Raw genomic sequence first — 14,101 nt, 5'->3', positions numbered from 1 at the left:
GAAGCACGTACAAAGATCAAATCTGTGCGTATACGCACATTTTATAAATGAGGCCCCAGAGCTTGGATCAGCTCTCAGTAATATGCCCTATCACTCAAATTTTGGCACAAGAAATTGTCACACTGTGTAGTAGCTTTCAAGTGTTCCATATTAACACACCCATGTGGGCCGGACATAATGAGGGTCAGATACATCAAGCAGCCTAAAGCATCAACCACCAAGCGTTCATTCCAACGGACAACAAATTATCTCGCAACAAATTGTAATTCATGCTCAGTTATTGCAGAAATGTACTCCCACCACAATACTCCCAATATGTTAGCTGACACTTTTATCCAAAGTGACTTAGGAGTAGCACAAACTACCCAGGACCTCAAGTAAAGAGTCTAAAAAGGTCATTAGAGGTTCATGTTGCACAGGCTTGCGGATTTCCTACTTCCTGTAAGAACAGGAAGCTCTTTTCACCCTTCCTTTATCACCTTGCTCAATTTTGCTCCATTCAGAAAGCCAAATCCTTGTTTAATGTACAAAGCCCGAAGACAAGCATCACCGAGGTGAACTCAAAATAGCACTTGCCACAAACCAGAGGCTGGTGAATGCCAATCACTCAAAGACATGTTTAGCCTTAAAAAAATAAAAATAAAATAACCTTGCTACTATTTACCTCAAACCTTGACCAGTAATATTTGGGATATAATTTGCACAACAGCATTTTTAGGCAGTCTTCAAACTGATTACAATCATAATTACCAATCTCTGTCACGCTTCATTTTTTTCATTCTCTTTATTAAAAAAAATAATTTAACTTCTGGTTGTGTCCTGTTAAGTGCTCGTATGTATTGCATATTAGATAAGTGCTCGTATGTATTGCATATTAGTTAAGTGCTCGTATGTATTGCATATTAGTTAAGTGCTCGTATTTATTGCATATTAGTTAAGTGCTCGTATGTATTGCATATTAGCACAGGTTTTATCTTTTCATTTGAAAAGTCTTAAACTGCCCTCCTTTGAGTGAGGTCAGGGGTCGCTACCCAGGGGAACCGAGAGAGTGTAAACACTGACCCAGAAAGCAGTGGGAAATCTTATATCTGACAGACATTAATTGATCTGTGTGTGATTTTGACCACAGATGGGCTCTTATCAGTCACGCAACCCAACATTTACTCTATTCCTCCCATGTGCAACCCCTCCCACTGTATTTTCTGCTATTCTTTTCATCATGAAGGAGAAACCATGCTGCTCCACTCCATCCTTCTTTCAGCTCTCTCAATCTGTCCTTGCCATCAGTTGTTTGAGATCATTTCTGTTATCCCATGTGGCCTTCAAAACTAGAGTCTGGTCAACAGCCCAATTTTCAACTTTGTTAACCTTGATATGTATGTATGTGTGTGTCTTGGTCTGGTGGCTAAGAATGGCTGTTAACTGAAAAGTTGCTGAAGAAAGATCAAAAGTCTTGCTTTCATCTCTGGCTGTTCACAATACTCTTAAATGTAGTACACACACACACACGCATATATATTTGATTTATTTTTTTTACATGATAAACCTCAAAAATCACATTTCCATGTATGAAACATTAAACCGAATCCAATCCATTTTTTTCCCAATGTGACTGAACTGCGAAGTTTGGTCCTATGCAACATTTAAATCAGTGTAATTCACAACTGCTCTACATTAAAGGTAGGGTATGTAATTTTTCAAAAACACTTTAGAAAACTGATTCGGGCCGAATAGCAAAACAAACTTGTAGCCAATCAGCAGTAAGGGGCGTGTCTACTCATGCTGTGGAGGACAGAGCTTTCAGTGCACGGGACGGACATTAGCCGAGCCGAGCTGAGCGACAGAAAGATAGAGATGGCGGATAAAAACAAAAGAGGAAAATGTCTGCGGAACAAACGAGGGTTTAAGGCAATATAAGTAAACCCGTGTAAATATCGGATCAGCTTTCCAGCGCTGGAGAGAACTCGAGGAGCGGAGGCCTGCGATTGGACGCCGAGGTTGCTTTGTTTCTTCTCAATAGGTGAGTAACACCGTGTCTACAACAGCTAAAGTCTGCCTACACTGGACGCGATCAAACGACCGTTGAAAACCATTTGAAATTTGTGTCAGCACGTCATAAATAGAACCCGGCAGCAGTTTTCTGTCGGGATTTGTTGCGCCGCGCCGCTCGCGTCCGGTGTAGACACGGTGTAACATTGGTTTTGCTTTGTTTCACAGAACTAATCGTTGCCTGGGTTGCGTACGTATATGTGGGGCGGAGCTATCAAAATAGGGGCAAGACCCTTTTGGGGTAGGGGCGTGTTTGTTTTGGTGATTTCAAATATCAACATTGGCTACCAGAAATCACTTACCCTGCCTTTAAGTCTCAAAAGTTGTGACATTTTCTTTGATTGTGACAAACAGGAAGTGACAATAGTTACAGGGCGAGTTAAAACCGTAATGATGATGAATAGATTTAAGACCGGAAGTCCTAAATTCTTTTGATTTCTAATTACATTTTTAAATTCTAACTAATTTATGATATGGTCCTAAAAGCCATGTGAAGAGCCTCACCAAAAAAAACAACAACAAAAATTGCACGGAACAATAAGATTTAGGATTGCAGTTATCTCTGCAATGCTCCCTAAAAGACCAGCAATAGTTGCAATACAATTGCATTATGGGTGAAGGATGATGGATAACATGCGTTTATACACGGATCACATAGAGATGGCAATATCAAACAAACCAACACATGATTACAGGAAAACAAACACTCGCCCCCATGTGGTAAGAGCAGTTTATGATACGAGTAAAGAAGAATGGAGGTTTGGTGTAAATGTGAGGTGGTTTCATGTCCTCTCTATCCATCAGGAGTAATTAAAGTCCTCACTTCAGCTCTTTAAATAAACATTTCTTCCCCCACACAAAGAGTGAAGAAAGAGTGAGAAGAGAAGGGTAAGGAGAAAGGGGAGGGGGCATGAGGAAGGCACTGCTATAACTGCCAGGCAGGACACGTCCATATCTCAGTCTGCCTCACAGAGAGAGAGAGCCAGTGGACAGAATACAGCAAATCTGAGCTAAACCAACTATACACTTCAGAGAACACAAGAAATGAGAGTACGCAAGACTAGTACGCAAGGAAAAACATTTCCATAATTCTAGACGTATTTGAACAAGGACTTCCAAACAAACTTCCATTTTAAAAAACCAAGGAGTGCATGTTGTGTTAGTCAAAGGCAACAAAAAGAAGAGGACTGCTGGTGTCACACCATCGGGTGAGTGGAGGGTGCGGAGGGCTTGATAAGGAGCATGTGAGACTGACCTATCAGAGTCTACAGCAGGGGAATGTTTGGAATATACACTGATACATGTATCTGCTTGATTACTCGTTTTACATTAATTCACATAACCAATAGCTCAGAAATAACTGCAAGTGCACTTCTGCGTAATCTGGTTTTGAGTGATGCATCTAACATGTAAAATCTAATGAGGGACTGTTTACCAGTGAAATAAAATCTAGCTGGATCATTTAAAATACCACATCAGGCAAAAGCATATATTAGTGGGGGAAAAAAAGTCATAAACCAATTTACATGTGAAGTACTGAAGCCACATCAGACCTTAATGCAAAAAGTAAAACTCATTCCCACCTTGAGCCTACAAAATATTTAAGTTACGTTCAATTTGTAAATCGAGCCTTATACACGCATAAAAATAGTAGCATCTAGTTATAGTCCCAAAGTTTTGACTCGAAGTTAATTCTCAATTTTGTGATTCCCAGAAACGTGGAAACCGAGTTAGTGGGTGGAGCAGTCTGGTGTTATCCAGGTTTGGCATGGTGTGCGCTTGTGTTCACGTTTCCTAGTGTTTGTTATATGTTAAGCCACCTGCTGTATAACATACAGAATACAAATGCAGGAAGACAACACAACAGTCAGCAAGCGCACAAACGTGTGCATGTCTCCCTCATCATGCATCACTGATGGCATATTCAGGATGTAGTGTTTAAGGGTCAGAGTGCATGTGTGTGTGAAAGAGTCGTAGACCATCCTGTATCCATTTTTAGATGAGTTGCGTATGGCACAACTGAGGCCACAGCTGTATGGCGTTAACTATTTGTGTAGTATGACCTCGGTCTATTGTTCTGAGTGCTATCTGCATTTGAGGGGGAGGGGGGGGTGGCACCTCTTTTCAGTGCTCCACACTTTACTGGAGCTGACAACCTGAAAATCTAGCTTGAAGCACAGGATGTGTAGAAAATGAAGAAAATGTAATCTCTTATGGATCATAACAAATAAGAATGTCAAATTTCCATTTCTGTACTGTAAAAGTAGAATGTATAACATCGTAGTAGCATTTGTTGTACCACCATTAATTTATTCTGAAGGGATTTATTTTTGTAACAAGCATTGCGTCCGGACAGGATGCTTCTAATTACTGTTTTACAATAAACTTATTGCAAATTTATGATAAATGCATATTACAAACTTTTAAATAAAACATTTATTTTGTTATTTGGGTGAAATGTGAGCTATGTTCTTGGTGAGGTTTAAAAAAACTAAAACAAATGGAGGTAAAAGAGATGTAATCCCCAGGGGTAAGGGTTACTGCGATGTCAAGGCCTCTCACTCTTCACTTGATCGTATCGCCTGTGTTGTTCCAAACACACTCAAATACCAATTAGTTTCCGTCACAAAGTGCCAATTAGCTTTCAGATAACAATCAGCCTCTGATAAAAGACCTAATTAAAAGATCACAAACCAAGCTTCCTGGCGATATGTGATTTAACCTTGCTCTGAACTTTTTTGAAGCCGTAAACGGTCCAAAGCAAATATCAAAGTTGACTATGACTGCATCCACCACTGACAATATTTAATGTAACACTTTCCAGGGTTTTGAACAACTGCTGACAGGGATTGAGAGAGAAATAACCTCAGACGGCTTAGTGCAGCCACTGCCGTCAACAAACACAGAGATCACATTCACAGATTTTTCAGCCGAGTTCAGATTTTCAGAGATTCTCAGATTTTAAGAGGGTTGAGGTTAAAGACAGGGACTGAAACCCCATCTATGGCCACTTTCAAATTTGAGTAAATTCACTGTTAATCAAGGCTTGTATGATTTAATATCTAAAAGCATAAAAAGAATTTACAACAAAAATGTCGGCTAACTGTTTTTGAACCGCTGTCAACAATTTGCTGAGCTCCAACAATGAGGTTCAAGCCTACAACTGAAAATACAAAACTCATCAAGTGCTTTCCTTTCACAATTTAACAAAGTACTTTTTAAATGTCCTTCATTCTCTATTATCATCAGATCAGGATGAGCATGAATGGCACACTGGAGAAGGGGGCTCATCACCAGGCCCTCGACCTCTCTGAAGAGCTCCCAACCAACAGCCATCATCACCACCACCATCACAATCACACCAGTCTCCAGCACACAAACTCCTTGGCCTCCACTGTCCCAGCCGGGACCCCAGTAGGTGGGTCTGGAGTGGTTGTGCCGCCGCCTTACTCTGCTGCGGAGGCTGGGGTAGGTGAAGCTCCGCTGGAGCTCCGGGGCTCTCTGGACTGCTGGGCGTGCTCAGTGCTGGTGACAGCGCAGAACCTGGTGATCGCGGCCATCAACGCCTGCCTGGCCGGGTTGGTTTTCGGGCTCATCCTAATTCCTGCTATTGTCATGGTGGTGTTCGGCTTCATCTGTCATTCAACGGTAAGAACTGAAATCAAAAGAAATGAAAGTTTTTTTCAGGTTTTTCATTTTTCTTGTGTAGAGGACTTTTAAGTAGGTCCACAGGAACAAAATACAAGCGGTTTAATTCTTCGGGTCAGAGGGTAGGAGACTTTCATAAAATCGTAAAAAAATGGACTTAAGAAAAAACTATTTATGATTTTATAATTTATTAAGATTAATATATATTTACAATTTATCAGAAAAACACTGATAAAGACTTAGTACATTAAATAAAGTTTATTGGTACATTAAACTTTACTCCAAAGTTGCTCCAAAGATGATAAATATACTATGGGCCAGATTTACTAACAGCTTGCACCAGCACAAACCGTCCTTTGGCGTTAAAATAGTATTGTCAGGATTTACTAAAGACGTGCAGTGAAGAATTAGCGCTGAAAAGGCATGGACAATTTTTTTTTTGCACCTGACCTTATTGAATATGCATTTGTAGGAGTTTCCCTTTCAGGCGCAAAATTTATGGTTGGAGATTACTAATATTAATCACGCAACGCGATTTACTAACATTTGCGCTCATCAAATTACTGGTATTTGCGCCATTATTTAATGCCTAAAAAAAGCATGTCTGAAAGCAGGCAGTAATTTGCGCTGCTCTTGGTAGATTGCGCTGGTCAGTCTGGAAATGATCTGGCTGCGTTTGTGTTCTTTAATGTGCGCATTTGTTAGTAAATCAACCGCGGAATTTTCCCCTCCCATCTGCGCTTTTATGGAATTGCGCTCTAACGCTAATCTGGCCCTATATGTAATATATAATACTGCATATTACATATTATGCACAACCAGTATTTAGTATGGAAAAAGTTGCAAAGTGGAAAGAGTTAATCTAATGATAATAATAATAATAGATAAATCAAAAGATAATGACAAAACTTCACAAATAATAAAAACAAGTCAAACAAATTCTTTCTTAAACGAGATCAAATACCAATGGGAAGACTACTGCATAATAATGGATCCTTCACTGCAAAAAATATGCAACTTTCATATTTAGATCTTGGAACAATAAAATCCACTGAAAAACAGTCATTTATGCTTAAAACATATTGAAAATTTGGTCCCTGAGATAAACAGTATTGCTGCTAAAGGAATGTCCTTTATAATCTGGGACAAAGACTCTGAATCATGATTATCTTTTATTCTGAGATATTCTTCTAGGGATTTATGGGAGTTTGGCCTCTGTTTCTCTTTGATTCACCAAGTAATCTCTTAATCTTGGGCATTTCTCAGCAGTCTGAGTGCAGGAGTATTAGCAGGGGCAGGTCAGGAGTTGGGAGGATGACGTCAGATGAGGAGTGTTTTCAGGACAGAAGTGGATTACTGGAGTTTAAAAACAGTTTTCTCACAAAGTTGTATAGCGACCGCCCTCGACATTCTTGCACTTTGACCCACAGAAGAGTAGATCTACTGCTTCTCCACCGTATCAGCTCTGTTCATTTTCAACAAAAGACTCTCACATTCTACTACAGAATTAACAGACAAGTTTCTGTAAGATACAGACCTTTCATCTCACTATTACAGGCTCTTCATTTCTTGCTAGAAGAAAACCGCTTGGGTTATCTTCATGTAGCACCCATGGGTCAGTAAGGGTCAATGTGTGTAAATAAAGGCTGAATTCTTCTGACCTCTCCAATTACCAGACCTTTAGGATCCAAGATCAATGGCCACTCGGACCAATTAGTCCCCATGTGACACTAGATCACCTACGAAAGAGAGATAAATCCAAAGATCTGTACGGAGCAACAGACCACCATGGTATTCCATAGAGTAAAGAGTTTGTCATTTCAAATAAGCAGTCAACTACTCAGGATTCTGTCAAGATGCATAACAGGATACTTTATAAACAAAGCATTAACTCCAACTAATGAATAAATCTGCATAATTTAAGACCAAATCTAAAAGACTGAAGTGATGAGTGTGCATTTCTCTCTAGATGTTGGATCCTTTCTAAACATATGGTTAACATCAAGGCCACATAGGTGCATCAGTTCCCTGAAACTACTCTGTTCAGCTCTAATCTTATCTGCACACACAACAGTTCTACAGACAGCTGGAATCCCTCGTACTTTAGAGACATACCAAAAGAGAACAGTGGCTGATTTCTAGATTTGAGAAGATTTACATTTTATTGCATCACATCACCCTTTGACATTTTCTAAAATGTTTTACAGCCCAAAATTTTAAATTTGCTGACAATTTACTCACCCTCAGGCCATCCAAGTAGATGAGTACGTTTCTTTGTTGGAACAGATTTGGATAAATTCAGCATTACATCACTTGCTCACCAGTGGATCCTCTGCAGTGAATGGGTGCCGTGAGAATGAGTCCAAACAGCTGATGAAAACATCACAATAAATATTAAATTTCTAACCACAATGAAATTCATTAAAAAAAAAAAAAAATTTGCTTTTCACAGATGCAGCTGTCACAATATCATTTAATGATAAAGGGATCGCTAATAAATGTCTAATTATAACTCTCCAAAAACGCTTTGTTTGCTTTTTAGTAGTGATTTTTACAAGCATCTACTTGAGTGAAGAAACCTGTCAGAGTGAGAAAGTGCAGCTCAAATTGCAGATGGCTTCTCCACCGTATCAGCTCTGTTCATTTTCAACAAAAGACTCTCACATTCTACTACAGAATTAACAGACAAGTTTCTGTAAGATACAGACCTTTCATCTCACTATTACAGGCTCTTCATTTCTTGCTAGAAGAAAACCGCTTGGGTTATCTTCATGTAGCACCCATGGGTCAGTAAGGGTCAATGTGTGTAAATAAAGGCTGAATTCTTCTGACCTCTCCAATTACCAGACCTTTAGGATCCAAGATCAATGGCCACTCGGACCAATTAGTCCCCATGTGACACTAGATCACCTACGAAAGAGAGATAAATCCAAAGATCTGTACGGAGCAACAGACCACCATGGTATTCCATAGAGTAAAGAGTTTGTCATTTCAAATAAGCAGTCAACTACTCAGGATTCTGTCAAGATGCATAACAGGATACTTTATAAACAAAGCATTAACTCCAACTAATGAATAAATCTGCATAATTTAAGACCAAATCTAAAAGACTGAAGTGATGAGTGTGCATTTCTCTCTAGATGTTGGATCCTTTCTAAACATATGGTTAACATCAAGGCCACATAGGTGCATCAGTTCCCTGAAACTACTCTGTTCAGCTCTAATCTTATCTGCACACACAACAGTTCTACAGACAGCTGGAATCCCTCGTACTTTAGAGACATACCAAAAGAGAACAGTGGCTGATTTCTAGATTTGAGAAGATTTACATTTTATTGCATCACATCACCCTTTGACATTTTCTAAAATGTTTTACAGCCCAAAATTTTAAATTTGCTGACAATTTACTCACCCTCAGGCCATCCAAGTAGATGAGTACGTTTCTTTGTTGGAACAGATTTGGATAAATTCAGCATTACATCACTTGCTCACCAGTGGATCCTCTGCAGTGAATGGGTGCCGTGAGAATGAGTCCAAACAGCTGATGAAAACATCACAATAAATATTAAATTTCTAACCACAATGAAATTCATTAAAAAAAAAAAAAATTTGCTTTTCACAGATGCAGCTGTCACAATATCATTTAATGATAAAGGGATCGCTAATAAATGTCTAATTATAACTCTCCAAAAACGCTTTGTTTACTTTTTAGTAGTGATTTTTACAAGCATCTACTTGAGTGAAGAAACCTGTCAGAGTGAGAAAGTGCAGCTCAAATTGCAGATGGGCTTTATCAGTTTTCTCCCTCCTACTCTGTTTACTCAGTCGCCTGTTTTTCCTGCCTATTACTCTCCTTCCCTTCAAGAATGTGGGGGTTTTTTATCCCTCAATCCTTTCCATCCTGTGCAATGCCAATTAACCAAAAGAATTAAAATGATGTATAATGTATATTTGAAGTCTCTGTGCATATACAATTATTGAAGCTTTAGGTAGGCTGATGCAGAATCTATATTTTGGTAGTGATCGGGCACAGAGCAGCTCAAAGGGAGAAAAAAAGCCTTTACAAGTTTATCATACATATTTCAAACAATGTCAACTGCACTTCTAATATTAAATGTTTGCACATTTTAGCAATACTTTCCCAAGGAAATTTTTACAAAGCAAAGGTGATATATTGAGGTTTTAGTGAATCAGACCAACAGTGGTCTTCTGTCAAACTATAACATTAAATTAAAATAAATAAATAAATAATAACAATAATAAGAAAGAAAAAACCACTACCTTGGAAGTAACAAACGATCAACTCACTAAAGAAAGCAAGCATATGCTGTAGGTAGACATTCTTGTCCAGTGTGTCTGTTCTTCGTCTGTCCACACCTCAGAGATGGTGTTCCTCCAGGGACACTTCATTTCTCTTTGACCCTCCTCAGCAATGCCTACATGCATTCCACCACTCATCCTTGACCCCACACAGGTCCACACCAGTCAAATGTCTCTCTTTTCAGGTGCGCCCGCATGGTTCATCACCATACTGTTCGGATCTACTGACTGACGGTGGCTGTGTGGCTCTGCTGGTTGTGGGTTTCTTGCTAGTGACTCCACTCCTAGTTCTGGCCTTGGCTGCGTACTGCCGGCTTGCTCGTCACCTTCAGCTGGGTCTGTGTTTTATTCCGTACAGCCGTGCTGTCTACAAGAACCTTCCAGCTACCCAGTACCGTGGCTTGACAGGGGGCTGCTGTGGACAGCGATCTGGGAAAGGAGAAGGGAAGGGGAAGGTGTGGGTGTAAAGGAAAAGGACTACACTTCTGTTGTACTGGAGATATGGAACGTTGTGAAAGAACACAGTACACATTATAGACCAAAAAATCCCCTCACTAAATATTTCAATCTATATGACAGATATGTGTTGTCTTCCTTATACATTTTTTTTATAGCCAAATACACCATGTTTGTCCATTTCTGATGCCTAGATATTTAATGCAACTATTATAGCACAATCAGTTTTAATTAGTCAATTTCAGTACTTGACATTTATAAAATAATCGAATTCAAATATCCAAAAATGATGTGTATGTACTCTTTGTATAACAAACACTATCTACCTTATAAATAGTCAGCACATTTTTCTTAAGACATTGTCAAAAATATTTTATATTTTTTTCTTATAACCTGTACAGTGTTGTGTATTTCCCTTTTCTTAAACGTTAGGCCTATATACGAATCATTAAAAACTGTAATTTCACAGAACTGATGGGCTGTTCTCCTAATTTTGCACAAGATTTATTTAGACAAAATAAAAATTACTCATAAGCCCGATTCAGAGGGAAGTTGTTTCTCATGTGGACACGTACATAGAATGCATATTACTGGAAAAAAATACTGTATTTACAAGATCAATATTTCATAACTGCTCCACCACAGCTAGTGGGAGCTGTTAACTGTTTAATCCCAAATTTTTTCCAGACATGAAAATATCTAGATAGTGTGTCATTAGTGGCCCTTTGAAATAATCATTATTTTTTTTTTTTTTTTTTTTTAATGCAAGTTTTTTGGAAAAGTGTGTGAAAAATTGTGTTTTATAGTCTGTCACAATTGTGACCGGTGGGATAATGTGTATACTGAATTAACATATTTCTGCAGTCATAAAAATTGTTATATTGTAACTTATTTGTAACATTTGAACTTTTAATTTAGTGCAATATTTTGTTTATTTGATTAGATATGCTTGAAGAACCTTTTGAAGCAACTTTATTTTTAAGCGTGTTATTATTTTTATTTCATTAGGTACTAGTACTTATTGATTAGATACTAGTACTTATTGATTAGGTACTAGTACTTATTGATTAGGTACTAGTACTTATTGATTAGGTACTAGTACTTATTGGTTAGATACTAGTACTTACTCATTAGATACTAGTTCTTATTTCAGTACTGACTAGTAACTATTATATTGTTACTAGTAACAAATTAAAAATTTTTGCCATTGACTTCTATGGGGATCTGTCATTGAGATATCAACTATTCAGTTTTGACTAGTATGTATTCCACTAGTGACTAGTACTTAATTTTTATGTACTGGTAGTTATTCATTAGGTACTAGTACTCATTCATTAGATACTAGTACCCATTAAATAGACACTAGTACCTATTCATTAGACACTTGTACACATTTATTAGATACTAGTACTTATTTGAAATGTTACTAGTAAGATTTTTTTATTTTACTAGTAATTTCTTAATTGAACTCTACTGTAGCCATTTGGACTAGTCATAACATAAGACAAGTAAAAAAGCAGATCTGACTAGTAAGATAAGAATTGTTACTAGTAATAATTACAAAAGATACCAGTGTCTAATAAATAAGTACTAGTATCTAATGAATGCTTACTAGTAAAATATTTAAATAGATACTCGTCATTATTGCAATAATTACTAGTTAGAAATTAAAAGATGACATCAAAAACAGAATAACTACCACTACCGGTTCATTTGCAGATATCTTCAACCTCATAAAGAACTTAATTCAAACAGATCATTACATAAACACGAGTACCTCTCAACCGTCCAATCAGAGTTCACATGGTAATACAATACATTAATATGCTTAATTAATTTGATTGTTAAATAGGGCTAACTGGCTTTGTATGTTAGCCTATCTTGCTAATTGGTTACCATGATTACAAACATGTTGTCCAACAAAAGTATAATGATTTTTTTTACTCCAAATTCACTTCATAACATCAGTAGAGTCTTTGAAATAACTTATTTTTGTAATCTGACATGGCTTCATTAAACAGAATGAGGCCGAAATCATTCGCAAATCAATTATTCTATACAGTGATAAAGGCTATGTCAATTAGCATAGTATTTTAAATATACTTTATTTTTATTGATTGCAACAATATATGATTGTGTGTTCTTGAAGCAATCACTGTTTATTGTCTTCATGTTTCATCAGTAAAACATCTATATGCATGTTATTCAACTACTAGGCTACATCTACAGCAAAAGCTGAATGTCTTTGTCCATATAAGGGATTTCCTGGAATGTCATCAGTGTGTCTCACTTGTGGAGTTTCTGTGCGAGGGCGCCTTCCGGCGACGAGTATGAATGAAAAAGTAATTACATTAATTGAGTACTCATTATTGATCACAAAACCCTAATTACTTTGATGTAAACATTTGCAAATCCTTATGTTTTTCTCCAGTGTAGAGAAGTGTAAATTTTTTTTTCTTTTTCTTGCAGCTATATTTATTATTACATTTATTCTTTTTTTGTATATAATAGTGAAATAGTGTTATTACAAAAGTAATATTCCTTATTTTGTTTAATGTTTTTATTTAGATAAAATAACCATAATCACTATTAGTTATATATATGTATATATGTATATTTATTTATTTATTTTTTTGCCCAGTTGTGCAGCCCTACAAGTAAAGCAAACCTGGTGTTTTTTATTTTATTTTTATTATTAATAATTGTTGGCCTTTTTTTCCAAATAAATAAAATGTTTGTCTGAAAACCATAAGGTTTGGATTTTTTGGGGGGTCCTGTACAGAACATTAATGTTAAAACAGTGCTATATGCAAAAAAGTTAACGTACAGCACTGTTACAGTATTTATCGTTTTTACTGGAGGAAAAAGAGGAAAATAATAGATAAGAAAATTGGTGTCATATCTCCATCCTGTCACCAGAGCTCACTCGTACGATGACCAACAAACACATTAGGCTACCGTTTACAAAATTACAGTAATTACAAAACTGACAAAAATACGTTTTCTATGTGCTTCTGTACAAATAATTGTTTTTTTTCTACGTGGGTTACTCAAACAAAAAAGACACACAAAAAAAGTGCATCCGTCTCCTTGTTTAAGTTTCCTGTCTAATCTCTCTCCTATATGTTGCTGGTTCATTAATATTCAACATACGAGTACCATACTGGGAAGAAATGCAAATTTAAAAAGTACAAGTCTCTATTAAGTTCAGGATATCTTTGGTCTAAATGTAACTAAAAATAAGCACTAGTTTTATTTTTTCTTAAGTGGAGTATAATTAAATCACTATTGGAATAAGTACTAGTATCTAATGAATAAGTACTAGTATCAAATAAATAAGAACTAGTATCAAATAAATAAGAACTAGTATCTAATGAATAAGAACTAGTATCTAATTAATAAGAACTAGTATCTAATGAATAAGAACTAGTATCTAATAAATAAGAACTAGTATCTAACGAATAAGAACTAGTATCTAACGAATAAGACCTAGTATCTAACGAATAAGTACTAGTATCTAATAAATAATTGGGGGGAAGTCGTGGCCTAATGGTTAGAGAGTCGGATTCATAACCCAAAAGGCTGTGGGTTCGAGTCTCGTACCGGCAGGGATTGTAGGTGGGGGGAG

The 14,101-nt window shown here is 37.0% G+C and overlaps 1 protein-coding gene and 1 long non-coding RNA gene across 3 annotated transcripts; one reads left to right on the top strand and one right to left on the bottom strand.

The window, feature by feature from the left end:
• Positions 1-4,410: 4,410 nt before the first annotated feature.
• On the top strand, positions 4,411-10,803 carry tmem88b (transmembrane protein 88 b). Its single transcript, XM_016287948.1, has 2 exons — positions 4,411-5,697; positions 10,203-10,803. Exons 1-2 carry the CDS (start codon positions 5,272-5,274, stop codon positions 10,482-10,484), a joined length of 708 nt encoding a protein of 235 aa, XP_016143434.1. The 5' UTR covers positions 4,411-5,271; the 3' UTR covers positions 10,485-10,803.
• LOC107597045 (uncharacterized) lies at positions 5,633-7,973 on the bottom strand. Of its 2 annotated transcripts, none has more exons than XR_001610425.1 (3): positions 7,939-7,973; positions 7,359-7,436; positions 5,633-5,704 (listed from the first exon to the last, which is right to left on the bottom strand). It is a non-coding gene; the product is annotated as an uncharacterized lncRNA (long non-coding RNA). The 2 variants fall into 2 exon arrangements; XR_001610426.1 differs by having other exon boundaries at positions 5,643-5,704; positions 7,235-7,436.
• Positions 10,804-14,101: the final 3,298 nt, after the last annotated feature.

This window comes from Sinocyclocheilus grahami, unplaced genomic scaffold, assembly GCF_001515645.1.
Source record: "Sinocyclocheilus grahami isolate Dianchi unplaced genomic scaffold, SAMN03320097.WGS_v1.1 scaffold227.1, whole genome shotgun sequence".
NCBI lineage: Eukaryota > Metazoa > Chordata > Actinopteri > Cypriniformes > Cyprinidae > Sinocyclocheilus > Sinocyclocheilus grahami.
Note: the sequence above shows the minus strand (reverse complement) of the source record. Positions and strands in the feature narration are given on the sequence as shown.